General features: G+C 37.3%; 1 protein-coding gene and 1 pseudogene across 4 annotated transcripts; both read right to left on the bottom strand.

Moving 5' to 3' along the window:
* Window positions 1-735: 735 nt before the first annotated feature.
* On the bottom strand, window positions 736-19683 carry LOC103707329 (protein MALE DISCOVERER 2-like). 3 transcript variants are annotated; one of them, XM_089930940.1, is made up of 14 exons: window positions 17204-19683; window positions 16655-16867; window positions 13191-13376; window positions 12970-13102; window positions 11694-11765; window positions 7104-7247; window positions 6876-7022; window positions 5172-5236; window positions 4631-5071; window positions 2202-2392; window positions 1958-2090; window positions 1706-1863; window positions 1439-1633; window positions 736-1210 (listed from the first exon to the last, which is right to left on the bottom strand). In XM_089930940.1, the coding sequence occupies exons 3-14, from the start codon at window positions 13363-13365 to the stop codon at window positions 950-952; spliced, it is 2115 nt and encodes a 704-aa protein (XP_089787066.1). In that variant the 5' UTR covers window positions 13366-13376; window positions 16655-16867; window positions 17204-19683; the 3' UTR covers window positions 736-949. The 3 variants fall into 3 exon arrangements, with proteins under 3 accessions (XP_089787066.1, XP_088578650.2, XP_089787067.1); XM_088722524.2 differs by lacking the exons at window positions 16655-16867; window positions 17204-19683 and adding exons at window positions 14049-14276; window positions 14384-15838; XM_089930941.1 differs by lacking the exons at window positions 12970-13102; window positions 13191-13376.
* A 442-nt stretch (window positions 19684-20125) lies between these two features.
* LOC103707327 (uncharacterized) lies at window positions 20126-21531 on the bottom strand (annotated as a pseudogene). The gene is made up of 2 exons (XR_016413340.1): window positions 20513-21531; window positions 20126-20264 (listed from the first exon to the last, which is right to left on the bottom strand). The product of XR_016413340.1 is annotated as an uncharacterized LOC103707327 (transcript).
* Window positions 21532-27835: the final 6304 nt, after the last annotated feature.

Below are 27835 nucleotides of genomic sequence, written 5' to 3'. Positions count from 1 at the left end.
CTAGACATAACAATAATCCTAGATATATAACCAGTAGTTGAAACATAGCCGTTTCAACTTTGCTTAAACATGGTGGCAAAAGCCTTCGCTACGATCATACCTAAATTTTCAGAATACCTCACATTTTTTTTCCTCCTTCCCGATTTCAGTCGGCTGCGAAAAGATGCAAAGAATCTTTTTGGGAAGTTGCAAACTTTTGCTAAATTATGAGCAGACTGGCACCAAGCAAACTACTAGTCTACTACTGTGTTCCTCAGAAGGAAAAAAAAGCCAGTAATTGCTTCCACTGATCAATAGCTACCATGCGTTCCATTTCAGTGCAAGTAACATTGCTGCCTGCCCGTCAAAGAGCTATCGCATGGTCACGTACCCATCCGCTTGCTGTCAACGACTTGACTAAGAGAAAAAACAACAGCCCCATGATAAAAAAAGAGAGGTGCAGCAACCATCGCTGTTTTTTGAAAGGCCATCCTATATAATGCTCTTTAAGCACTTGTTTATGACAATATCACACTTAGTTATAGATAGAACAACCAAACCTTGAAATTAAAATGGAAAAAGAAAATGATCAAAAAGGAGTTTAGAACTTTGAACCTGTCATTATCAATCCATTGTGAACGACTGTTGAATTAGAATTCTACAAAATTTGCAATAAATATGTTGTAGAAAGGCCTCCAATCCAAGCACTCAGATATTTGTCACATCCCAGTCTCTCTCACAGTGTAAGTGGGGAGATTAAATAAACCATGTATGACCCCATGGATCACACTTTATTTAAAATGTCAGTGGAGAAGAAAAAGAATAGGAGAGAATTCTGTTGGGCCGGATATGGAGAGTGGGTGGTACAGTGAAATCAACATGGGACAAGGAGAAGCAACACTGACACAAATATTTTGCATTAACTCTACAAAGTGGAATACAATGGAGCTAACCAGTTACAATTTTTCTATTAACTTGCTTCCATTGAGAGGATCTCAAGCTCTGCCCACCAAAGAGGAGAAAGTCTTGGTGTTGCTGCATCAGGTGAGATCGCCAGCACTTCCCTTAATTTAGCAGTTATCTCCTTCATATTTGGCCTGTGCTTTGGATCTGGATGAATGCATTCTTGAATTACCTCGCATACAATATCTAACTCACTGTCTTTATAATTCTTCAATGTGGGATCAACCAGATGCCTAATGTTACGCTTATCATTCAAATATTCCATAGCCTGTAAATTTAGCAAATGAGATAAATTGGTAGCGAAAATATGTTTGGCAATGTTCAAGAAAATAAGCCGTTACTTTTGCAAGTTTTGAGAAAAAGGATTACGGGATATGACTACTAATTTCTAGCATTAATGGAACTTTCACACATGCAAACAAATAACAAGAAAAAGCCACACAAATTGGTATACTCCATAAGTTGTTGTGCCCAAGGATGAAAAACAAGGTCTTACCCAATTCAGGAGGGAACCTTGCTCTTCAGAATATGGAAGCTTTCCAGAAATGATTTCTAAAGTAATCAATCCAAAACTGTAAATGTTGGTCCCAGGATCACTGAAAGGTGATCCAGAGAGATCCAAATCATCCCCAGATGTATTTCGTTTAGCAGCAGCTGCAGTAAATTCTTTCCACATACTAAGATCGGCAATCTGGAGAAGATGATCAGTTTATAGCCAAAGAGTATGGAAAAAAGTTGTACACAGGCACATATATTAATGTACCTTGGCAGCATAATCGTCCGTCAGAAAGATAGAATTTGATTGCAGATTAGAGAATGACACAGGTGGGTTGAGCTCATGGTGCAAGTACTGGAGGCAATAAGCTATGCCCATAATAATCCTCATTCTAGCACCCCAGTCAAGAGGTTCAAATAGTTTGACTGCAAAGCCAGAAATTCCATCATTATATTCTTTCCATTTATAGTCCTCTTAAAATCCAACAAATTCATCAGATCAAGAACTTCGTATTCCTACCATGAAGATGGTCAAATAGAGTCCCATTGGGAGCATACTCAAACACCATCATCCTCATAAAGGGTTCATCTTCCTTGCAGTAACCAATAAGATTGACAAAGTTTTTATGATTTACTTGTGATAAAGTGTCTATCTGCACAATACGGATAAAAGAAAAATATATATATGTATATATATTAATAACTGATATGTGCCAACGTGAATTATTGTTCAAAGTGCATAAAATAACAAGAGAATGGCAAACCTTTCTTCTAAAACGCATTTCTGAACGCCTTGACCAATCTATGGTAGATGCAATCTTGGTAGAGATAACAGCTATCTCAACCCCACTTGACAATGTCCCCTTAAACATAGTACAATCTGGATAAGAATTTAAAATGTTGCTGAAGTCCTCACAAGCAGCTTCCAGTTCTGATCGTTGTAATTTTGGCACCCCTGAAGAAAATGCAAATCTAGTGAAATATTTAGACTATAAAAATCCTATATGATGAAAAACAATATTTACATTAGAAACTTTATTATTTGATGCACTGCTCTAAAAGGCATATTTTATAGGATTGCCAATTGGTGACAAAAACTCTTGGAATGTAAGCTCTAAACCCAACTTATAATAAAAAGGCTTACTACAGAGTCATGTGTATCATGCACACTGCCACATCTACTATTAGTATAGCAACAGTATTTGAATATAAGAGGAATAAATGAAAATTAACAAAAGGAAACTGAAGTGCGGACTAACTCTTTCTTCAGTATTATCTCTGGCAAATACTCCCACAATAATGTACTGCTAAGGGGCCAAACAAGCCATGAAAGTCAATGGCAAGAAAGTCTTCAAATTACTTTTGAATTTGGTAATTACCATTAAGATTATACTTTTACGGCGCCACTTTGTGTGCAATGCCCGCTTTCAACAAGTACCTTTTTTTTACCCTTTAGCCAATGTACAAAGCTTTATATACTTAGAAAGATTGGCAAGTCAAAGAAGCCAATTGGCAATGTCATATGATGCACCAAGTTTTAAGTGCTCGTATTGTAATCCATGTAAGTATTCAAATTGAGCTTATATGACCAGGCCATTTTTCATCAACTCCAGCTTAATTGAACATCATATTTACAAAGAAATTGCTCTCAACATCATGATGGTTCTTCTGCAAATGCCTTCTAAAGCAACATTTTTCAGGTTAAGTGGCTATTTTGGTCATCTATACTTTCTGTTTCTTTCATTATTTCTTCTTTTTCTCTTCTTTGATTTAAATATGGAAACCCATCACCAACACATTAAGAAAATGAAAATTTTGTACATCAAAAGGACATAGAAGGTCAAGGTTATCAATGCATAAATTTTGTTGGATCCCTTGAGTTGGTGCCTTCCACATGTCTGCTTGTTATGAATCACGACACAGCTTATAAATTTCACTTACGTAAATGACTTCTGATAAATGAATATAGCTATATCCTAACATGAAGAGCCTCTTCCAGAACCAACACCATAGATCATATCATTGAGAGCCATGTTAAAGGGAAAAAAATTTCCCCCACTTGATATAGCTCGTATTGTTTGCGGCACTAAACAATTATCTGATACCAACATCATAGTATCAGGTGCCACATTCATTCCACATATTATATTGTACCTACATAACATCATCAATTGCTCCTCTCACTTCTTGCTTTTATCTTTATGTCAGAACTTGCTAGAGCTCCACACCGTTTACGATGGATTGGGCAGGCAAACATTTGTTTCAGTGCTAGAAGAGAGATGTATATTACTTTAGGAGCACTGTTTTGTGAGCATGCACTACCCACAAATGAGAGGGACCCAGTTAAACCTTTCTGGGAGAACTTTGAAGGGAAGCATTATTTTCTTTAGTAGTTGAAAAAGTGAAAAATCATGATATCATCTCTCATTCCAAAACTAAGGCTGAGCATCATGCAATGACAAGGATACTTTGCAAGGTTATTTGGCTATAGATGGCTACATCATATGGGTGTCAATGTCACTAATCTCTACCACTTTAGTGTGATAAATGGTAATGTTGTACAGGTTCCCAATTTCATTATACAACAAGTGGCTAAATAATACTTAGATTGATCTGGACTCTCCCTACAGCATCTACAATTGGTAGAGCAAATCATTGAATTTTTGAAAGAGTTTTCAAATAATTAACAATCCACTGTTTCCACACCAGTCCTCTCCCTGAAGTCGCAAACCTGACTGAGCTTGAGTAACCAATTATAGCATCATCAAGTTCAAGCCATGCATACATCTCTTTGCATATGACTTGTTAACCGATCTATTTGTACCTCATTGGTCTCTGCAGGGACGTATAGCCATCCCCATTGTGTGTGGGATGTCATGAATCAGTAACTGCAACCTCAAGCTCCGTTAATAAAAACAGATCACCATTTGTATTTATTTCTCTTCATTGTTGGATGTGCTCTCATTGAGCTGCTACTAAAACGTGGATAATATAAATAAAAAATATTATATTAATACCTGGAAATATGAATTTCTTAAAAACAAAACCTGGAATATATGAAGAAGTACAAGATCTTCATTTTTTTAAAAATTCTTTCCATTTAATGCAGTGTCATGCATAAACAGTATTTGGCCATCTTGCACATTCAATGAGAATGTTGTCTTAAAAAATGGAAGCGATAATAAAATATCACCTGTAATAAGTGCTTTCTGCAACTGACCAGTTAGGCCAGTCTTCCAAGGACCCATTTTTTCCCCTCCCTGGCTGCGGCACATGAAAATGCTTCCAGTAATGGTAAGAAGTAAAACAAGCCCCGGAAGTACGAGAATATACCCCCACTTTCCCATTATTCCACTTAGTGCAGAGTTGTTATCCTTTGTATTGCTTTCCTTTGGAGGTGCGACTTGGGTATGAGGTGAACTAGAAGCAGGCGCTGCAAGTAGGTCCTTACCACTCCCGTTTTCTGGAACTGCCTGAAATGAGCCAGTTCCAATAGATGGCACATCAGCAGATTCTTGAGGAGTGGCACCTTTTACTGGAGCAGCGGGAAGATTGTGAGCTTCCTGAAGTAGCTTACGACGAACAGAATTTACAATGTGCGGTGCATTTTCCACAAGATATGGGTCAGTGAAACCTGCAGCAGACAGAAGAATATAAATGTCAGAAGGCCTATATAACATGTTTGGTTATGGTTATGAAGATTATCTTTACCAGTAAAAGAGTATCTTACTCACTTGGTAAGTCAGTGTCATGTTTCCCTCTGTGACTCTGTGCAGGAAAGCCCCTTTTGAACTTGATCCTATAACACAGGAGATTTCCTTATTGGAAGCATTAAAAAAAATAAAAAATAAAAATAAGAAAGACCCAGATAGTTTCATAAAAGGCAAGATGTTAACAACTGAAAAAATAAAGGACAAGATGACAAGAAAACTAAGAAGTCTTATTTTGAATGAGAACACAATGGAGTTAGCCTCTTTCAGTTGCTGCAGACCACTTTGCCAGAAGTTGAGGTTTTAATATATATACATGCTCAGTATAGTATATGCCAAAAATATTAGTTTGATCTACAAAAAGAATAATGGCGAAAAGGAGCCATATGCAGATAGAAGAAATTCATGTCTCAATGTTTGTGTTTGTGTGAATGTACGTATGTGAAGATATATGCATGAATGCAGATGGAAACATATCTTTCGTGCTTTATGATGGAATAAACATATAGAGAATCTTGATCAAGATATCTGCAATTAGGCACATAAAGCACAAAAAATCAGCCTTTCATACTCTTCATGGATATAATATCCAATTAAAGATTTAAAAGATTTTTTTGAGGATCGCCAATCCTTTGTGGAATTGTTTCTTGATTGCCAAAAGATCTGGATTTGCACACCTGCTGCTATCAATTGTCAATAGCAAAAAGGAATTAACATTAAGTAAGTCTATTTAATCTATCCTTAACCCTAGCACACTTCAGACCACAATTTTTCTAGGTCCAATATAGCAGAAGTATCAATGTCAACCAAGTGAGACTAAAAATAGCATATATATCAAGAATACCATGTCAATCAACCGTACAGATGAGTCTGGGGAGTCAAGGTCAGTTAGAGATTATGTACTAGAGAGGTAGTTAAGCAACTAGACATTATTTATCTAATATTTAAAGTTTTAAACCATATCCCATTAGAAAGTTTTTCTTTAATAAAGTTTTACACAAAATATCCATGAATTTGATTGAAAAAAAAATTGATATATCTTTGGCCGCGACCCACTCATTTTAATATACTATAGATTATATAGGGTTAAGCTAGATGCTTTTGAGAGCATTTGACCTGAAATGCTTCTTGACAAAAATCAATGATAGCCCTCTCGAGATGAAAATCTACACCATCGATTATGATTTACAATGCACAAAATATCTAAAAACTAGAAATCATTTATTTTGAAGGTCACTTGCCTATATATCAAGCGGACACAAAAAGAATGACTGTAATATAGTTAACAAGCAAAATTATACATATACAAATAGGATTAGGAAGTGAGAAGATAGAAAAACATTGACTGTTTATTACTGTGGAAGGATTAGGAAGTGGGACCCATGGAAGGGAAACATGGCAACCACAATCTTTGGTGGGAGCAAGTGCGGTTGGGGGGTCGGGGGGGATAAGGGGGAATACTTTGGAGAGAAGAGGGAGCTTTGGCTCTGCCACTGAAAGCATTCTAGCCTCATTAGAATATGTATACTCTTAATTTCAAACATGCACAAAGTCAAGAGCAGAAAGATTAAAGACATGGTAGATTATGTAGTAAATCATTCCAAAACCATATAATCAGAAAATTATTGGATTAAAAAAATATATCATCTACAAGGTTTATTAAAGCTTTTATGTTGCTATTAACATGTACAGCTGCCATTACCATATAGAGAAATGACGGTCACTTACCACTGTCCAACTCCAACCTTTCTGTTTATACGGCCAATTTCAGTAGCCACATCACCAGAACGACCTCGTCTACATTCTATCTCTGAAAGCATATTAAGCTTCTCAATCGAAAGTTTGCCATCTTGAAGTTTGTTATGAGAAAGCAGACTGATCCAATATAAAAAAACATGCCACATAAGTTCAAATTTAGAGCATAAAAGCAAAAAGATAATGTCATTGTTGACTCACAGGCACTTAAGTGATAGCATTTCCCCTATCTCCACCGGAATTCTCCCACTCAAATTATTTCTCCTCAAATCCAAGAGCTCCAACATGGTCAGCCCTCCAATCTCCTTAGGTATAACTCCTGAGAAATTATTCTTAGAAAGCACACTGCATACAAAAGAAGAGTATTTATATATAACCAAGAAGATAATAATGATGCTAGTGATGATAATGATATTAGCTATTTTTTTAATCTAAAAGTAAACAGTACGCAAAAATTCAACCAATTATTTCATCATTAAATATTTCCCATAATTAGTTAGATGAAAACAATTGAATATGATATATTATAGATGATTCAGTTCATCTGTGATATAATAACTAAGAAAAAGATTTAAATGGTATGTTGATTGATATCACAATAAGCATCATATTTGCACAAAGTGCATGCATTTTTTTTTTTTGGTTTTCGGGTGGGATGGGGGGCATAGAAGCACATGCTGTTAAATCTGCAGGTAGGGATGCACATAGGGAATCTGAGCTTTTGCCAGGTGGCTCATGTTTTAAAAACTAGACCCGTCAGCCCCATTCAGGCTCGAATATTATTCGTGTTCCAGCATGCGTTATAGATGTGAGGCCAGTTGCTTCTGTAACCTTGTTCAGTTATAAAACATGGTTGATGGTTCCATTAGATTCGTCCATGACCTTGGAAGGAGATTTAAGGAAAGTGAATTTAGAGAAGATTGATTTGAAGATAATAAGGTTCATTTTGTCAAGAAAGTACACTTTCAGGTTCAACAAGATTGCTTTCCTGAGCAACATCGTGACATTTCACTCTTCCACATAAGTTGCAAGGTGCCATTAATACCAAAGATTTGCATGGTTCATTATTTCTCATCAGGATTTATAAGTTAAAACATCACTAGATTACTTTAAACAGCCTAACATAAAATCTATCATATTTTCAAACGATAAATCATGCAACAAACTTCTATTCAGTATAAGAAGAGAACCTTTATTGGTTGAGAACCTCTAATTTTTCTACGACAAGCCAAGAACTTACCAAAAAATTGCTGACAATAAATGTAGTTTTGGAAGATGATAATCATGAAAGTAGCAAAATGGACTCAATAAGAAGTAGTGTTGGGCATCGGGCCGTGCCGGGCCAGGCACGGCCCGTAACGGGTGCAACGGTGAGGGGTGAGGAAAATAGCCGTTTCCAACGGCTATTTTGGGAAAAAGTCGGTTTTACCCCTCCCAACAGTCCAATAACGGCTGAATTGAGGGGTATTTTGGGAAAAAAATTTTTGGGGCTTCTATAAATAGCCCTTTCCTCCCTCATTCTCACCACACCAAACCAACTATTCTCTCCTTCTCTAATACTATTATTTCTCTCTTCTAAAGTGCTCTTCTAGCAATTTAATTTTTAGTTTGCATTTAGCAAGTGTTCAAGTGCTACACAAGAGGAGGTTCCTGTTGAGAAGAGAAGGTCACTCCTGTTGAGAGCACAAGAGGAAGCTCAGAATCTCGGCTCTGCGGCTCTGCCTCTGCCCTCCGACCCTCTACTCAATTCCTCCAATCCTCCTTGTGGTTAGTTTTTATTTTTTTAATTCATCAATTTAGATATGTCATCTTTTGAGGAAAGTCAGTTTGGCATTCCTCCTGTTTCTGAGGGAGAAGAAACTAATCCCCAGCCCCATGTTCCTAGTTCCTCTAGAACTAGTGAACCGAGTGAAGATCAAACCTCTTCTCGTAAGAGGACTAGTGCTGTATGGATTGAATTTGATAGAGTTATGGTTGATGGAGTCTGGAAAGCTAAATGTAAAAAATGTGCCAAACTTTATAGTTGTAGTAGTAGCGGGGGAACAGGGCATTTAAAAAGACATCAAGAGAGTCATAGGATGCATGATTCTCATGCTCAACTCAAAGTACCCTTAATATACAAGGAGGATTACTTGTAGGTAATTTTGCATATAATCATGAAAATCAAAGAAAAGCACTTGTAAAATGGATAGTTAAGGATGAATTACCTTTTAGTTTATGTGAATCTTTTAATTTTGAAGAATATGTTCAATTAAACCTACAACCTGCTTACAAAAGAACTAGTAGGCGTACATTTAGAAGAGTAGCTATGACTAACTTTTTAGCAATGAAACAAAGTTTAATTGAATCACTTTCTACTTTAAATGTAAAAATTTCATTAACTTCTGATATTTGGTCAGCATCTGTAGGTAGTAATTGTTTTATTGCCATTACTGCTCATTATATTGATAATGATTGGCAATTAAATAAACGTATTCTTGCTTTTCGTGCTTTTGATTTTCCACATTCTGGGCAACAAATTTCAAATATTATTTATCAAACTGCATGTTCATATAATATTAATGATAAAATTATGTCTATCACTTTTGATAATGCATCTAATAATAATTCTGCTGTTGCATTATTAAAAGACTCATTGCATCCCATGTTAGATGGAAATTTATTGCATATTAGATGTGCATGTCATATCTTAAATCTTTCTGTTCAAGCTGGCATGGGTATGATTCAAGATGTGATTGGTAAAATTAGAAATGCAGTTTTTTTATTCATGCTTCAAGATCAAGACTTCAAGAATTTAAGGAACTATGTATAAATCATGGTAAACGTTTTAAAAAATTTAAACTTGATGTAATTACTCGTTGGAACTCAACATATAGCATGATACATGATGCATACCCATATAGAAACTTATTAAGTGCATATATTAATGATCGTGGATTAGGCTTTACATTGACTGAAACTGATTGGAATAAAGAAAAAATTTTGGAAGATTTTTTGCTTAGTTTTTATAATGCTACCAATGTTTTTTCTGGTATTTATTATCCAACTTCATGTTCATTTTTACAACAAGCATATATAATTAGTCAAAAATTTGCAGAACATAGATATGATGATGTTTTAATGCCTATTATTGACCTAATGGAATCTAAATGGAATGAGTATTGGGACAAGATATGTCCTATGCATAACTTAGCTGCTGTATTTGATCCTAGAGTTAAATTAAATGGCGTGCTAATTTTACTTGATGCATACTGTGAAAATATGATTAAAGATCCTGAACCTGCTAAAAATGAGGTAAAACAACTTCTTTATGATATTTATGCTATATATGATGAAAAAATTCGTGGATCTAGAACACAAATACAAACCTCTATTCCTTCTTCTAGTAGTTCTCGTTCATCATCTATTTTTTCATTCATTGCACAGAGAAGACACACACATGCTTCAAGTTTATCTTCATCTTCTTCATCTTTAAGTAGTGAACTAGAATTTTATTTACGAAATGATCTTCAGTCTGCATATGATGAAAATCAAATAGAGAATCTAGATGTATTATCTTGGTGGAAGAGTGTTAGAAATCAATATCCTGTTATGTCTGCAATTGCACGCGATATTTTAGCTGTGCCGATGTCCACGGTAGCATCGGAATCCGCTTTTAGTGCAGGTCGGCGTGTTCTTGACGAAAAGAAAAGTAGGATGACGAGCGAAACGGTGGAGATGCTTCTCTGCTTCAAAGATTGGTTGGATGCTGAGGCAAGACTTCAAGATAAAGGTGGACATAATACAACATCCTCTGATGATGATGATACAAACACTACTGAAGACTGAAGAGTGAATACTGATTCACTGAATCACTGATGATTAGTAAGATTTCTTAATTTTTTATAATTGTACATTTTTATTGTATTCTGGAGGTCAGACCAAGGTCCAAACCTCGGCCCTTTGGCCCCTTTCTTATTGTATTCTGGAGGTCAGACCAAGGTCCAAACCTCCCTTCATGTACCATTTTGATTTAAATTAATAAACTGGTAGGGGTCTATGCCAAACCCCCCACCATTAAGGTGGCTTTATATTCATAAATCCTTAGTTTTCAATATTTATTAATTTATTAAAAAAAATTATGAAGCATTAATTTTTATCGGGCCGGGCCGGGCCCAGGCCCGGACCGTGCCAGGCCCGCGGGCCAGCCCGGCCCAGGCCCTGATGGGCCGTGCCGGGCTGGCCCGCGGGCCGTGCCGTGCCTGGCCCGCGGGCCTAGAGCGGGCCGTGCCGGCCCAGGCCCGAAGCGGGCCGTGCCTGGGTCGGCTCGCGGGCCAGTAACCTGTGACCCGGCACGGCCCCTTTAAATGGGCCGTGCCAGGCACGGCCCGGCACTGTAGCTATCGGGTCGTGCCAGGCACGGCCCTCTTCGTGCCGGGCCGTGGGCGGCCCGGCCCAGTGCCCAACTCTAATAAGAAGTCAATGTGTTGCCATCCATAAAGATTATCATTCATCAAATTGTCTATTAAGAGCCTAGCATAACTCTGGCACGGCCCTCTTCGTGCCGGGCCGTGCCGGGCCGTGGGCGGCCCAGCCCAGTGCCCAACTCTAATAAGAAGTCAATGTGTTGCCATCCATAAAGATTATCATTCATCAAATTGTCTATTAAGAGCCTAGCATAACTAATGCCAAAGCTATCCATCTTTATGGTCATAGAACTTAGAAACTGACAATACAAAAAATATGAAATCCACAGCCAATGAAATTGATTGAGTAGGCTGGAGTGCAGTACAAAGCAAAGATAAATCTTACAGAGATCTCAAGTGGGCAAGTTTTCCAAGCTCAGGTGCCAGCATTCCACCCAAAGACATTCCTTTTAGGTCCCTACAGGTGCAATCAGGTTTGATTTAGAATAGACAACATATATGCAAATCATGGCCAACAAGCTAAGTTGTGCTTTTGATTAGGGTTAGGGAAATGACATTGCAGGCATGTTCATGCATTAAATTTTGATTTTTGATGCCCATTTCATTATCATAGGTGTACAGAAGAGCATGTTCATGAAACTGCAAAGATAAAAATCTTCAGCAATGATAAATTTTATATGAGCAATCTACATCACATGCTAGAGGGATAATTGATACAAATTCATACATTCCCCTGCATAAAGAGCCAATTAACTTGCCAAGATATGCCAAACCAGCACTACGTAGAAACAGTGATGATATAGTCCCAGGTAATGCAAAAGGCTTTTTTTTTCCTGCCTCTAAATATCCATATCATAATGTGCTGTAGGATCATCAGTAAAGTATATATTTTATGTTTAACACTAACAGAAACCAACAAGCTTTGTATAATCTTCATGATGATATGCTTAAGAATCTGTTGACATCATTTTTTTTCCCTCCATTTATTGGTTTCAATGTGATCAATATATTCCTTCTCGCGCTTCCCAATACCCATCCATTTATTTCTTCTCCAAGCTTTTACATAAAGCTAGAAGTGGAGGTGAAATGAAAACAAGCTTTTAGAGTGCTGCATTCATCCCATGCTGCCAAGTCTGATGACAAAATCTTGCAAGCTAGTAGTCACGGCAGGAATATCTTATTGATCCATATGTTGGGCAGAGGGGAAGGAGAGTGAGATAAAAGGATGATGAAGATTGAAGAATAGTAAGACTTCCACATCTTAAATAGTAACACTGAGTATCGAAGAGGAAGCTATGGAGCAGCAAGTACAAGAAAATACTAATAGAAATGACGGGCCTCAGAAACCTGGACAGACAATGTGGGAGAGATTTATTTAATGTAAATGATATGAGGCATGGTCAAATTTAACAAAAACTGCTCACAAACTAATCACAGTTCGGGGATTCCAGCCTTTTCTTTTCTTTTCTTTAAGAAAAATGGTGGCAGCTCCACCAGGATTCATTTGACGAAATGTCAAATAAAACAGAAGAAGCCATCGCAGCCAATGAGCTAAGAACAAATACAAGTCTTTCATCCTCATGTGAATGATTCATATCATGACAGGATCGATAAAAGGTTTCTCAAAGGTTATGGACTTAAAAGAACGACAATGGACTTACAAAATCTCTACTTTACCATCCACGCAATGAACACCTGACCAATTGCATGGGTCGTTGGCCAGAGGGTCCCAATTTTCAAGGGCGCCAAGAGGATCAGCCTCCACCTTCGAGCAAAACTCCAACAAAGCCAATCCTTCAGTACAAGCATTAGGAAACAAAGCTTAAACTAGCGTCCATAACAGAAATTATAGTTATAAAGAAAAGAAAGAAAAATGATAAACCTTCAAGATTAAGCGACAGGCATTCATCACTCTGCAGGTGAAGCATCAAGACAACCCACAAGACCTTGGACAGCTGTAGCTCGAAAAGACTCCATCTACCTCCCATCTCTCTCAATGCCAAGGGCAGCGGCGATGACGATCCCTCGGAACGTCGAAATTCACCTAATAGCCGCATTCTGCTATCATCTGAAGAGGGAATGACGCCATGCAGCAACAACTAACTGTATTCAAAATCCTTCTATCTACGTAAAGAGCTCTTGGGCAATCCAAGGAGCTCATTTTTTGGCGGTGAATTTCCGATTTCTGTCCCTCATCTTTTATATATATAAAGGCTTAAGATTTAACTTGGTCCTTCAGGGAGGAGAGGGGGAGGATTGTTTCAGAGGGAGAGTTCGAAGGAGACGTTGAGTAGTGCAGTGCAAGATATTTGATGAAATGCCGGAGAGAAAGAAGAGGGCGAGGATATATGATGAGGCGACTGCGATGAGGGTTGGGGGGGTTCGGGAACGAGAGGGGGAAAAAAGGGAAAGCAGAGCAGCAAGTAGGGATTGCCGCTTTCTGTTTTCCTTATCGGCCCTTTTTGCCGGAGTTATTGGCCGGATTTCATAAACCTGTGACCTGCCTCCCTCCCTCCCTCCCGGTATCCCGGTCCTTGGTTTTTTTCTGCAGCCCCGACCCCGTTATCTGTTTCCCTCCTCCTTTCTTTTTCCCTTATTTTTTCGATTTTTCCCCGTCCGCTGATTTTTTTTGTAAAAAAAATTAAGCCGAGATAGGATTTTTTTTGTTATGCTTATTGCTTTATATATATATATATATATATATTTCTTAACTGGGCGAAGGCGAGGAAGCCTAACTTGCCTCGGCGAGTAACTCCGGCGGCGGGAATTGGGCTTCACGCGGGAATATTCGTGGAGGCGCGGGGGTTTGGGGTGGAGGTGGGTGGGCTCCGCGCAACCGTCGGGATCGGACGCGTAAAACCACTACTCCATCCTCTTCTTCTCTTTCCTAAGAGGAGATTTCGGATCCTTGACCGGGTTATCCACCCCCATCGCTGTGCCAGGCGTGCCTGCAGCTTCCTTCCTCTGTCTGTCTCTCTCTCAAATAGACATTGTTTTATGAGTACGTGAGGTGGAAACTGGAAAGGAGAGCTCTAATCTCGGAATCATGCTACTGCATGAGGTCAATCCAGTTACCTCTTATTCTAGTCGGTTTGCAACCTTGGGCAGCAACGCAATCAGCAATGGCGAATCTCCGATGGAAAGTAGCACGGGGACAAGTGGGTGCCGGCGGCTCTGTCATGAGCGAAAGCGGAAGTGAAAGTGGCGTGGCCCAAGAAGGTGCAGCAGCCGACCGCGGCGGAGGTAATGCAACGGTCGCTGGGACGGTGCGGGCTGCCCGTGCGGTCGTCGCCAAAGGGACGGTACATTGGATGGGTTCCTGGGCAACCTTCGGATTGGATATACGGAAGAAAGAAGAGACTCTAAAATGAGATAGGAACTTTAAGTTTGTTATGAAAAGATCAAGCCTTAGTCATCAAATCTTTTGAAAAACATGGAGCACTGTAGCATTAATCTACAAAAATTCGTCAAACTCTTAATTTATGGGGCAAGCCTCATCAAATAAATAGTTGATATATCATTTTTTTTGTCAAATTCTTTATTTTGATTAAGGACATCGAAATGAGAAACTAAGTCTACTAAATGCAGATGTCGGTGCAATGCATCTGATTCTGCAGATGAATTAGCTTTGTTTTCAATGACTATATCAGCCAAAATTTGATTCCAAGCTTAATCAAGTTTTATACAAATTAAGTTGAATTGAATTTAAAGTTTCTATGGGAAAATTGAATTTGTTATTTTATTTTTGTTCAAGTTTCTTAAAGTCAAATCGGGGCAATGATAACTCAATTACATGCAAACATATATAAATTTTCAGTAAGTTATATCCTAAATATGTTATGCAACATATAACCATTATAAAGATATAAAAAGGGTCATTTTATAAAAAATTAATTATCAACCAATCAGTGAGTTCCAACCATATATGTTGGTAAAGTCTTTTACGTTAATACAAGAAAATGATGCTCAATCTTATCCTCCTAATTTTCTTCCAAGCTGAGTCACCTTAGTTACGTTTGTATTAAAAAAAAAAAGCTGCATATTTATCATTACCAACAATATAAATTGATGATGCAAGTAGTCATATCATCTATTTATAGCAGTCATGTCAATAGATATGATGGATTTTCTAAACAAAACCATCCCAGTATCCAAATAAATAATAAGAAATGATCAGTGAGACCACTTTTGCCAAAACCCAAGCATCACTAACCAGGTTTATCATCTCTAGAGGCACAAAATGAGCTAACCTATCCAACTCGATTGTTTTCAAACTCGAGTTGGGCTCATGTAGCAAAATACACCGCTCGCAAATCTAATCAAATATATATATTTTTTAATAAAATATTAAATTTTTATTGATAATATATATTATAATTTTATTATTTTAAAATTTAATATTATATTCTATTTTATTTTAATCATATTGTTTTAATTATGACTAAAGCTCGAATTCAATCTCTGAATATGGCTTGGTTGATATTCTTAAATCAATCTCGAGTAATGCTCTTTTTTTTTATTTTATCGAGTCAAACTCGAGCTTGGATATTAAAGCTCAATTGATCTCGAATTAAATTTCGAGTGCGAACATTTTGAATCGAGTCGAGCTTGAATCTCTAGCTACTCAAACTCGACTTAGCTTAATTACATCCTTAATCATCTAAAGTGCCCCATTTCCCTTGTTGCATAACATTCTCTTAACAATTTGGGCGATGCATTTGTCTGAAAAAACAATTTGAAATGCAATAACAGAAAAAATAGTGACGTTCCAGGCAAAGAATAATATGGTCATTATTTATATTATTTGTATCACACCCAAATTTGACTAAGAACACAACAGGAACGTCCATGTGCTCCTACGTCGACCACTAAGCTTAGGAGCTACATTTCAATTCAATGAAATATGAAAAGGAAAAGAAAGGAAATTTTTTTATTTCAGACATGGTTACTTTCATACTGTGGCCAATATTGCAATTCTAATTGGACACAGCTTTAGTAGCAAATATGAGTTTGCTTAATGTTTCAGAAAAAAGTTTTTTTTATATATAATTTATATTAGAAGCAACCCCCAATGGAACTAAAAGATAAGAAGAATGGTATCAATCATTCAAATATGTGAATAAATAGTCAAAAATCCTTGGTGTCAGCTACCGCATGGCAGAAGAAAAAAGCAAAGTACAACAGGCAACAGAATATATACGAAGTTTTACACTATATCCATAGGAAACTTAATTCTGATGTCCACAACTATCCCCATGCTGGGCAGCTGGTGAGAATAAAGAGAAGTCACTACAATATGAAATTTTAACTCGAATATGAAGCAGCAAAAAATACATATAAACACACCTCACTGGTGAAATCAAGCACGTGCTGCATCCAGAAAGAGAGACAGAAATGCCAAAATCCCAAGGTAGCAAGTACGTTTATCATATCATGCAGTCTGCTCTCCCGAACCCAAGTACAAAATCCATTGCTTTTACAAAGACTACCTCGCCACATATGAGCATCGTGGAAAGACCTTCTTGCCTGACGACCATTACCATCTTCCCTAGTGTTGTCCTGTATTTGAGAGACGTAACTGCCAAGCATTAGTCACTCCATCACCTACACCATATTCCTAAACAAAGATTACAGATACATGAATAGTTACCGAGTCAAGAGAAACAACATTGAGATGATAATATTACAATAGCAACTTGTTGAATTTCATCAAAAAAAAAAGAAAAGAAAAAAGAATATGAAAGTCAAAGTTACTGAGTTAAGAGAAACAACACTGGGATGATAATATTACAATAGCAACTTGTTGAATTTCAACAAAAAAACGAATATGAAAGCTTACATTGAACTAAATAGAAATGATGCTCATAATTTTAAAAAGAAACAGAATTATATTACTTTGCACATCATATTGCAGGTATATTTGAGTGTTTCTGGGAAAGCATATACTGAGTATATTGCCATTCTAATGCAGTTCGCTTAAATAACACCAGTGTGGAGAAATCCATCTTGTGTAGCAAAGGTTTTGCTGCCGCTGGTCTGCGTGCTAGCTCTCTGAATAGAAGCATTTCTTCGCTTTAATGGACAAAGAAGTGACACTTTGATACTCCTAGATAGTCCACACAATGGAATCAATTATTTAAGTCAATAACAAGTTAGCACACCTAAGGTATCAACTAAAAAAGAGCAAAAAATAATCATGCGATAGCCAGCAAAAGCCCAAGGATTTAGAAATGCAAACATGCGAATACATACACAAAGCACCCATATGCATCGACACACATACACAGCACAAACACAACAAAATATGTATAATAGAGAAAATAATATATCAATAGCAATGTTTTAAGAAACTGTCACTGGCTGCCTAGGTGGGCCCCCTAACAGCTGACTAGCTACCTGTCCTAAAATTTTGTATCAAGTTTGAGTGTGGAGGAGGAGATTGATTCATGAATTAGTATTTTCAATGGTCCCAAGCCGGTACCACCAGTAACATATTATACTTACCTTGGATTATAATTCATTTTTTACCTTTTGTTTCTTATATTTATTAGCTTTTCTATAAAATAATTTTTGAACTACTTGACCTCTGGGCACCTGTCTAGGCATCAGCCTAACACCTAGCTGTCGGTCAGCTACCTATAGTCTATCAAACATTGTTCAATAGAACAAAATGTGGATAGGTAGACAGAGAAGTGATGTAGATCAAATGTATTTACCTCTGATAGATCATTCATTAGGTTCTGTCATTGATCTCTTCACAATCACCAATTTCCTAAGGCAACTTTTCTTTTTTGTCAATGACATCTTTCTCCCAGACATGCTAAAATATGAGATAAACATGAAGGACACAAGAAAAAAGAACAAAAGACTCCCGAAAATAATAAGCCCAAAAACTTGAGAAATTTCAACACACTGCTCACCCTTTCCTAACCCATTATCAAAAAGTAGTAGTACATCCCACTCCCAAAACATTTAGCATGTATCAGTGCATCCCCTACAACATGATTTGTAGGTATATGGTGAATTCTTATTGCTTGTGTTACCGTGGCCTGCAGTAACTGATCCTCTACAAACCAAGATTGTAAAGAATTTCTAAAATTTGGACATGCAGCAAATTTTTGTAGGCCAAAAGAGGATCTATATCTGATGCAGGAAAAAAAAATTGCATGACCAACAAGAATCTGCCACTTACTGCATTTGTATGGAGTCCTACAACTATGATCATATAGGAATTCCAGCCTGCATCCAATTCACAAGGATGATGGTTAATAGGAAGAAAATCATACTATTCTTTGTGCTCCATCAAAACCTACTATGTTCCCCGAAGAAACTTCCAACAATTTGGGCAGTAGAGAACTCGCAGTCACATTTTTTTGTAATAAGAAAGCATCCAGCGCCTTGATTTTTGGTCAATGGGACGAAACAGTCCCTGCCCTCCAACCAAAGATTGACAGTGTTAAATTCTTTCTTTTAAATGGCTATTAAAACCTTCATTAATTCGAGTGTAACTGGACCCTTTTATTCACTTCTATGAGAGTTCTTTCACTTCTCACCGAAACCAATGTGGTTTAACTGCAATTTAGACTAGACTGTACCATGTACCATGTGATGGGGTGCTTGCGTGCAACTCATGTGCCGACATGATTCCTGGGGAGAAATGGATTTGATCCATACCTCCATTCTGCAGTTGTAGCACAGTTGCCAGTTTGTGTTATAATTCATAATGCTATAATGATCAATTGGACTACAGTTGCAGATACTTACATTCAAAATAATGATTGTACATTTCTTTCTGGATTTAAAGCTTGAGCTTTGAAAGTTGAGATTTTTCTTGGGGCTCTTAAGAATGTCAAAAAATGGAAAAATATAAAATGATAAGGAGAAAAAGAAACATAAAATAAGAAAATTCCCAAAGATAGAACTTTCGTTGTCAAAACTCAGGAATTTTATAGACCTGCATTGCACAACCAAATATTCAGCGACATAAAGCCACTCCTTATAACCTTTAAAAAAGGAAAAGTCATGAAAGTCACAATCTCATAATACATATAGATGCACCTTTAATATGAGGAGTGGAATTGATATTCAGCTCAATATCATGACTGTTGTCTTCCCTTACCAAAAACTGGGAGACAGATGTCTTCTGTAAGACAAAGGGACTATTTTGGGATTGCACGGGGAAAGGAGCACTGATACATCAAAGCCCCAAAATTAAATAGTTCCACATACAACAATTTTATCAATTCAAAATACAAGTAGAAATATTTGTTTCAACCTGTCTTAGTGGCATGTGCTTTGACTTATGAAAGCCCATGTCAGGGGTTCAAGACCACCAAAACACAAGTGGAAATCTAAAAGAATGTAAGCAAGTTTATACATACATTTGGTAATCCTGTGATTCTTTTTGTTTCTAGTCAATCCATCGGGTCTTCATCATTTTCTCTCTCATCAATTTCAACTTCTTTCTGCAAATTTTCCTGCATCAGGGGTAATAAACATAATAATTTAAACAAAGGAACCTGTAGAGAGAAAAATGGTTACATGAATATTGTAAAGGTAAGCAAGAGGTAAAATGTGATTCTTCGTTAAGCTTCTAGGCATAATAGCAATATCTAACAGGCAATATAACAATATGAAAACAGTAAAGTCGAACTCAGATTGGATATAAATCAAATATTATGAACAGATGCGATTAACATCCTTAGACATTTTTCCAAATTCTGGTGGACCTTGGCCACTGTGATAATAAAAGGGGAAAAATATATTTATCCATTATCAACAGAAAACAGAGGTGAAAGAGAGAAATCATTACACTAGGTAAAGCTTTGATCTCTTTTTCAATACAGTCCATCAAGTCCACTTTATCTGTCTCCACATTCTCATAAACTTCCTTAGAAGGCTCTTCTACTCCAACAGATAAACCTTCTTGAGCAGAGGGATCTTCTTTCTGCATATCCTGCTGCATTGCCCAACTAAATTATCCAATCTGAGTAGACAATAGAATCAAAAAATACAAATAACAGAGAAGGTACATTCTTACAACCCTAATGTCTGGGACAAAAAATATCAATTTTCAGAAAACCTATCGCCAAAATCGGAACTTGCCCTCGAGATAGCTTGCTAGAGATCGAAGCAACCGCATCGCAACATGCAAAATTCAGATGAACAAAACCAAATCAACATAAACGGCAAAGAAAAAAAAACCTGTGGATTGGCAGTTTTCGCCAAGGACTGGCCGAGAGAGTTGCCCAAATCAAAAGCTATGCTTGGCAGTCTGTTGATGTCCCAAACAAGCACTTCGCACACCGCCCTCGCAAAAGCCCGGTGCGCTTCCCTCCTCTTCGTCTTCGAGATGGAGTTTGAGTGCTGGATGAGGCCTACACAGTTGCCGAACCTCTTCCACTTCTTGACCCCCGTCGCCCCACAAACCAAGCAGCTGAAGTCTCCCTTCTCCCAATTTTTCTCATAGTACTCCCTCAACTCTCCATCGCTACTGAAAAGTCTCAAGAAGAACTTGAAATCTCCCTCCTCGGTCTCCTCCTCGTTCTCATCCATGGAGTCCTCCTCGTCCTCGTCCTCTTCCCCGTCGTCGGAGCCGTCCTTCCGGGAGAAGAAGTCCTCGCAGGTCTTCAAGCCGCTCTGCTGCGCCAGATCCGCGGTGACCCTCGCCCGCTCCTCGGCGGAGGCCGGAGGCCGGGGCTGGGAGGCGGCCGGCGGCGGGGCGATATCGGTCCAAGTGGCCATCGCAGCATACTTTTCCGGCGTGGGATTGCGCGGCCATTCGGCCACTTTGACCGGAGGCTGGTCGGAGGCAGCGGCAGAGGTCTGCTGTTGTTGCTTCCTCCTTTCCCACTTCTTCTCCCACTTGGATTTCGACTTCTTTTTCTTCTTGGCTTCTTTCTTGAATGCGGCAGAGGTGGCCGGCCGGAGGGTAGGGTTGGGGTGAGGATTAGGGTTCCGTTGAGGGCCACGGTGCCAGAGGGAGTGGAGGTGGAGAACTTCGTCGATGTAGAGGCGCTCGAGGGCGGGGGTCAGGTGGCCAAGATCCATGGCGTAAAGGGACGAGCGAAGGGTATGGGAAAGGGACGGGCGGTATGCTGGCTACGCTTCCCCGAGAAAAAAAAAAAATGCGAAGCGAAGTCCCCAGCAGAGGACACGTGCCTTTCTCTCTTCCCCTGCTCCTAAACGCGTTTGCAAATAAAGTTTATGGGATGTTTGGTATAGGATGATCATCGAGAATGATACAGGGTGTGATCACGAGATTACAGATTTAATTATCTTGACATCGGAAATCCAAAATTACTCTAGAGCAGTACGTTGAGGTTAAAAATATTTCTCAATTCAGCAATATATATATATATATATATATATATATATATATATATATATATATATATATATATATATATATATATATATATATTAATATATTATATCAATATTATATATTTTATATGTATAATATATTATATTCTAATATAATAATAATATTATTTAATAATAATTTTAAATTATAATAAAAATATATTATTGTAAATTATATTTATATAATAAAAATATTTAATATATTACTTCTATTTATCTTATTTTTTAATCAAAATAATTATTAGTATTAAAAATAATATAATATATAAGTTAAAATATTAATTGTATAATAATAATTAAATATATCTTGATGGGATTAAAAATTTATAGGATTAATAAATTTGTTTTTATGAAATATATTATAGATAATTTCGATATTAGATGGTGAATGATCTTAAATTCTTATATAATACCAAATATATTACTCGTGGATATGTGAGAATCTTTAATCACTGAAATATAGCATATAAAATACGGTGATTTTAAATCACGAGAGATCGGATTACCCCAAGATAAGTATCATCAGTAATTTATGATCACCAATGATTTAAGATCCTCTCGTTGATTCTACTTAGGTCACCAAACACCACCTTAATATTAAAAATAGGTTGGGCCCAAAGCTCACTTTTTTTGACAAAAAGATTGTCTCTAAAACTATTTGAAGCTGACGTGGAAAAGCCAGGTTAGAAAAGTATAAGATTTATACAATTTTAGCTAGTTAAATATGTAAATCCATAAAAACTGAAATATAATAACAAAAAAAGTATACTCAAGGATGAAAGTATTTGTACCTTTCATTGAATATTGTGGTTACACAAGATAAACCAAAAGTAGATCACCACATACTTTTAAGCAAAATAACAACTAGATAATCTACTGCAATTGGTAAATAAATCAACAAATATAAAGCATATTCATATATTGTATAAAGAAATATCATACTATGATAAGTACTCTAGAAGTATCCTCCGAAGCAACAAATGTAAAGTATATTCATATGTTGTATAATATGAGGGATGCCACCATGATCAGCACCAAATGCAACATGAATAGAAAATAGAATATTTAATCATAACCTAAACCATGTCACCTAGTAAATCAATGCCTTTCTAAGAGGAGAGACAAATGGATAATTTTACTCAAAAAAAAGAGGAATCTTAAGAGGAGAGACAAATGGATACTTTCTTAGAATAAACGAAGTAATGGTTTATGGAGATAATGATGCGCAAATATCATACTTATCTCAAAAAGGTATAGCGAATGATAAAGGTAATAAGATAAGATATGACTTCTGCAGTGAATATTTAAGGAACAACTTCAAGAAATTTAAATTAAAAAAGGTCAAAATTAAAGTAGCAGAGATCAATAGCAATATGAGTTTTTCTTTTTAAGAAGAAAAGAAAATAAATAAAACAAAAGAAAATTGAATAAAAATTATTCAATTCACAGAGATAACATTATGAGAGTCAAGCGAACGAAAGAATTAATATTGCTGCCAAATACAAATATGATTCGAACTAGCCATGGATTTAAATAAAAGAATATGTGAAAACAAAAATAATAAGTGAAGAAGATCAAGCATTGACCATGTGATTTTTGGTGACAATGAGCGAACATAAGTAAACTTCAAGAAATATTATCCACTGTATAGTAACAAATGCGGCAGTCATATTAAAGCTTTTTCAATTGACGGTCATAATAAAACTTTCAACAGTATCAAAATACATTATTTTCATATTTATTAAGATAAAATACTGAAACAGGGTAAATTTTTTTTCACCTGAACTCTTGCAAATAGCACTTGAAGAATTTATATCAACGAAATAAAGATATCAACTTAAGAAGAATAATGCTAAACTAATAAATAATTGAAAATCTTTTTCCGATAGTATATTTCCTCATCACCATTTCCATCAGAGTCCTCCCCATCCATTTAAGCCACCATCATCGACAGGGTCTATACCACCTTCACCCTCTACCGTCTTTCTGGCTAAAAATTTCACTCATATTTGGTTAAAGGAAGCAACATAGCACCATATTTTCACAAGTAATACCAAGAAAACTAGAGAGACATTGGTCCAAAGTACTGTGATGTCAACAGCAGTGCAACAAGATCCTCTTTTTCTTCATCACGTAATCTGTTAAAGGTATAACAAGAATATAACAAGAATACCAATCAAGAAATGGAAGAAACAAACGAAGAATCAAAACTTCAGAAGCTAGAACCATGCAAGAACGATGAAAACCCTCATCGGAACAAGAAACCATTAATTTCCAAACTCAAAGAACTGAACCAAGAGTAAGGACCCCCATGATAGAAAGAAACCCTTGGCATTCGTTCAAAACCCTAGCAGGACCAAGAATCAGGAAGAAGGAAAAGAGAGAAGGGAAGAGAGAGGCGAGATGGAGTACCAACAGCATCGAGAGATTCCGGTCGGCGAACCAATCGCAAAGAATGAGGATCATGGACTTCCAATGGCTATACCTCTCGTCCACCGCTCGGCGAGAGACCCCTTTTTTTCTTTCCTTCATCTCTCTCCCTCTCCCGCTCGCTCCCCCACACCATCCCTCCACCTCCTCTTTGCGCTGTGTTGTCTGAAACAAGAGGGGCTCTATTTGTAAGAGCGCAGATGTCGGTGGGTCATATCGAAAAATATACATGGTGCCAGCCGCCAGATGATGCGTGTGCCCTTCGTTTTGCCGATTCAAGTGATCCGGTCCGTCCGTTTTTGGGTCGGATCGGAACGAGATGTCATATATTAGCGGACAGGATTTGAGATCTCTGGACCGCATAGGATTTCCCGTATCTATGCGTGGCAAGCAAGCAAAGCCCAAAGCAGAATGTACCGAAAAAAAGCCCCAAGCAGCGAACTTAAATAACGGTTTGCGCGGGAAATGGTTCTCAGCGGCGCTTGGATGGTGGGAATGTGGGATGGACTTTACAAAATAGGATGCGATTATGGTAACGGTGAGGCCTACGGCCCAAAATGATCTGGATTGGGCCGGCCCGGTGAACAATTTGGAAAGTCTTGGCTAGGGGAGGGCCATGCGTGCTGCTACGTCTAATAAGCTCAAGTAAGATAAGAGAAGCATTAGAAATCTCGACAAATATGGCTTTGGGGTCAGTTAGATTGCAACCCTTTGATGTCTCGGCTCTCGATTTACAGTACAAACTTTCTGTTCTTCTCTCTCAAATTTACCTTTGCCTATGCATCAATGTACATATGAGTTAATGTGTCGTGTTGCTGATTTTTCTTCTTTTTTTTTTTCTTTTATTCTTTTTCGAGGAGATCCACCTTGTATATTCTATATGATTTTTCAACATTTATAAAAAAAAAACTTTTTTTTTTTTTTTGAAGGGTAACATTTATATTTGTTTATGTTATGATATTGTGCTCTTGTATATGATAAGTAACAGTAAAATTAAGAATATTTATCTTTCCTTATTCAATTAAATGGAATCTAACTAAATGAGATCTAACTACCTATTGCTAAACTTTATATATTACCCACGATAGAACCTATTGCTCCGATACCACAAAATATCATGTTCGAAATCTACGACATAGCACAGTTATACTATCGAGGGGTACCGCCCATGAAAGCACAAAGCCAACAATCATAATCTGTATACAAATCCACCTCAAATAAAAATATAACAAAATTATCCAAATCCATCATCCATGAAATAATAAAGCAAACACCTGTTCAAAGCGTCTAAATTCAAATAAGAGTACCAAAACCATAATCCTCACAATTCAAAAAGTTATTAATTACAAATGTATAGTCAATTAAAATACTAAATTTTTTCTACAAAATCGTTAAGCTTGCTAGCACGAGCTCCAAGCCAGAATCATCCTTCATTCCCAGTGATCCTATTTGTCTGAAAAAAAGAAAAATAAAAAAAGATATGAGCTATACAGCTCAGTAAGTAAACCTCTCACTATCTTACTAGATCAAGCATAAGTTTTTGCATGCATCAATAAATTATTTAGAGAAAATAACTATCATTAAAAAAAAGAATATTTCATAATAACAGTATAATCATAATCTATCATGCTCTTGTATATATATAAATCATGCAAATTACATAAATATAGTTCCCAGTGCATAAACAAAATTATAAATCATGCTAATTTTATAAAGTTATAAATTATTTGTCATTTTGCCACATCATAATTTATAATAATTCTCTCAGACTAAATGCTAACATCATGTTATACTTGTGATAGGATCGTAATCAATATTATGCCAACTACTATAACCTGCTCGTGAGGTCGTATGCCAAGCTACTATAACTCGTTAGCAAGGGCTATATGCTAAGCTACCGTAATTTGTTAGCGAGAGTCATACATAGCTTTCTAAGATTCTATAGTCATATTTTTATAAAAACAAATTTTCTTAAGTCATATTCCTTAAATCATATATGAGTAAAACACTAAATGGATTTATAGACTCCATAATCTATAAATAAGCCTTTAATAGTAGATTAATCATTTTTTCTTTTTATAATAAAAATATATTTTTTGTAAAAATACAAAAAATTCCATCTTCATATCTTATGGACATGAGTGGACCCCTACAAAGAGGCCCTAAACCGCCTTGGTGCCGGAGCATCAAGGCAATTTAGGGCCTCTTTGCAGGGGTCCACCCATGTCCATAAGATAGGAAGATGGGACTTTTTGTTGGGGTATATGGATCTGCAAGAGAGAAAGAGAGAAGAGAGAAATAGAAGAGAGAAACTAGAGAGAGAAAAGAGAAGTGGGAATCATCCAGGGTCATGCTAAAGGACTTGGCTAGTGGTCAAAGGTGGGGGACAACCGACAGCGATGGCTAGCCGGTGAGAAAATCAAAGGAAATGACTCAGAAAACAGGAGAACCGAAGCCCTTCCCTCGATTTTGGTCATTGGCCGCTCATGCCAAAAGAGGACCAGAAAGAAAATGAAGAAGAAACATGGCCAAAACAGGGGATGGTGAACAGGAGAGTTTTCCGACTGATTTTCGGTCAATTTCTCAACCGGTGGTGATGGCTGAAGGCCGTGGAGAGAAGAAAAAGAAAAAAGAAAGAAGCTTGGCATTTTACCTCAACTCTAGTGGTGTCCAATGGCTCAGATTTGCGACGAGCACAAGATCGGGCAACTCTGACCTCAACGGAAGAAAAAAAAGAGAAGCAAGCTCGATAATCGCCGGTGGAGATCCATAAGGGGGGATCATTAATATCTCGAGTAGCTCTAAGTCTTCGACTCCTAGTCGGAGTCGACAGGGAGAAGGGAGGAAGTAAGGCTCCCGATGGGAGTCTTCCGCTCGTCACATGCGAAGCACGTGTGGGGCTAGCATAGGCCAAGCCCAATCGGGCAAGTCAAGTGGACCGGGCCTGAGCAGGCCTTCACATACATAAGAGATATACATAGAAACCAGAGAACTCAAGGAGGGATTGATTATGGAAAGCTATTTCTCCATCTGCTCAGGTAGTTCTAGATTTTGCTCTAATGTTTGTGAAATAAATCACTTCTGTAGCTCATCATTCTTGAACCACATCTTGGTATATACCAAGTAAAACCAGATGCAACAGAGAAAATGGACATACGTGATTGTATAACTAATGCTATGCCCCCACTATGGATATAATTTGCTATTCATGCCCTTTTATCGGCATTTAACAAAGTTTTTCATTTTGTTCTGTTTATGCACTTATTTCACAATTTGTTCTGTTCATAATCTGAATAATTTGCTTGCAGAAATACTCTAGTCTCTTTCAATATAAAAACCATCACTCCCGGATGCATGAACAATATCCATTTATGATTCGGGAATGTGATATGTAGATGGGCTACAAGCCTTCTTGAGCTCTTTTGTTTCCCATTGTTTCGAAAAGAAAGATGGGAAGGCCCATCATAAGTACTGAAATGAAAACACAAAACGCTCATTCACAAGCCTTCCCGAGCAGATCCACCATATCATGACACCAGCTGAACACCAGGGGCTTTCTAACTTGGAGCAACTAGTAGTCAAACCTGATATCTGTGTTTAGTATCCAGACCCATGTTCATAGAATACATTATATATATATATATATAATACCAGATGCTTAGAGACTTCAATAAACTTGTTTCATAAGGGCCCAATGATAAGGTGATGGGCCATTCCGGGCCATATGCATTA

This window comes from Phoenix dactylifera, chromosome 5, assembly GCF_051530095.1.
Source record: "Phoenix dactylifera cultivar Ajwa chromosome 5, Ajwa_hap1_PhDact_Kaust_v1.1, whole genome shotgun sequence".
NCBI lineage: Eukaryota > Viridiplantae > Streptophyta > Magnoliopsida > Arecales > Arecaceae > Phoenix > Phoenix dactylifera.
The sequence above is the reverse complement of the archived record's forward strand: the minus strand, read 5'-3'. Positions and strand labels throughout refer to the sequence as shown.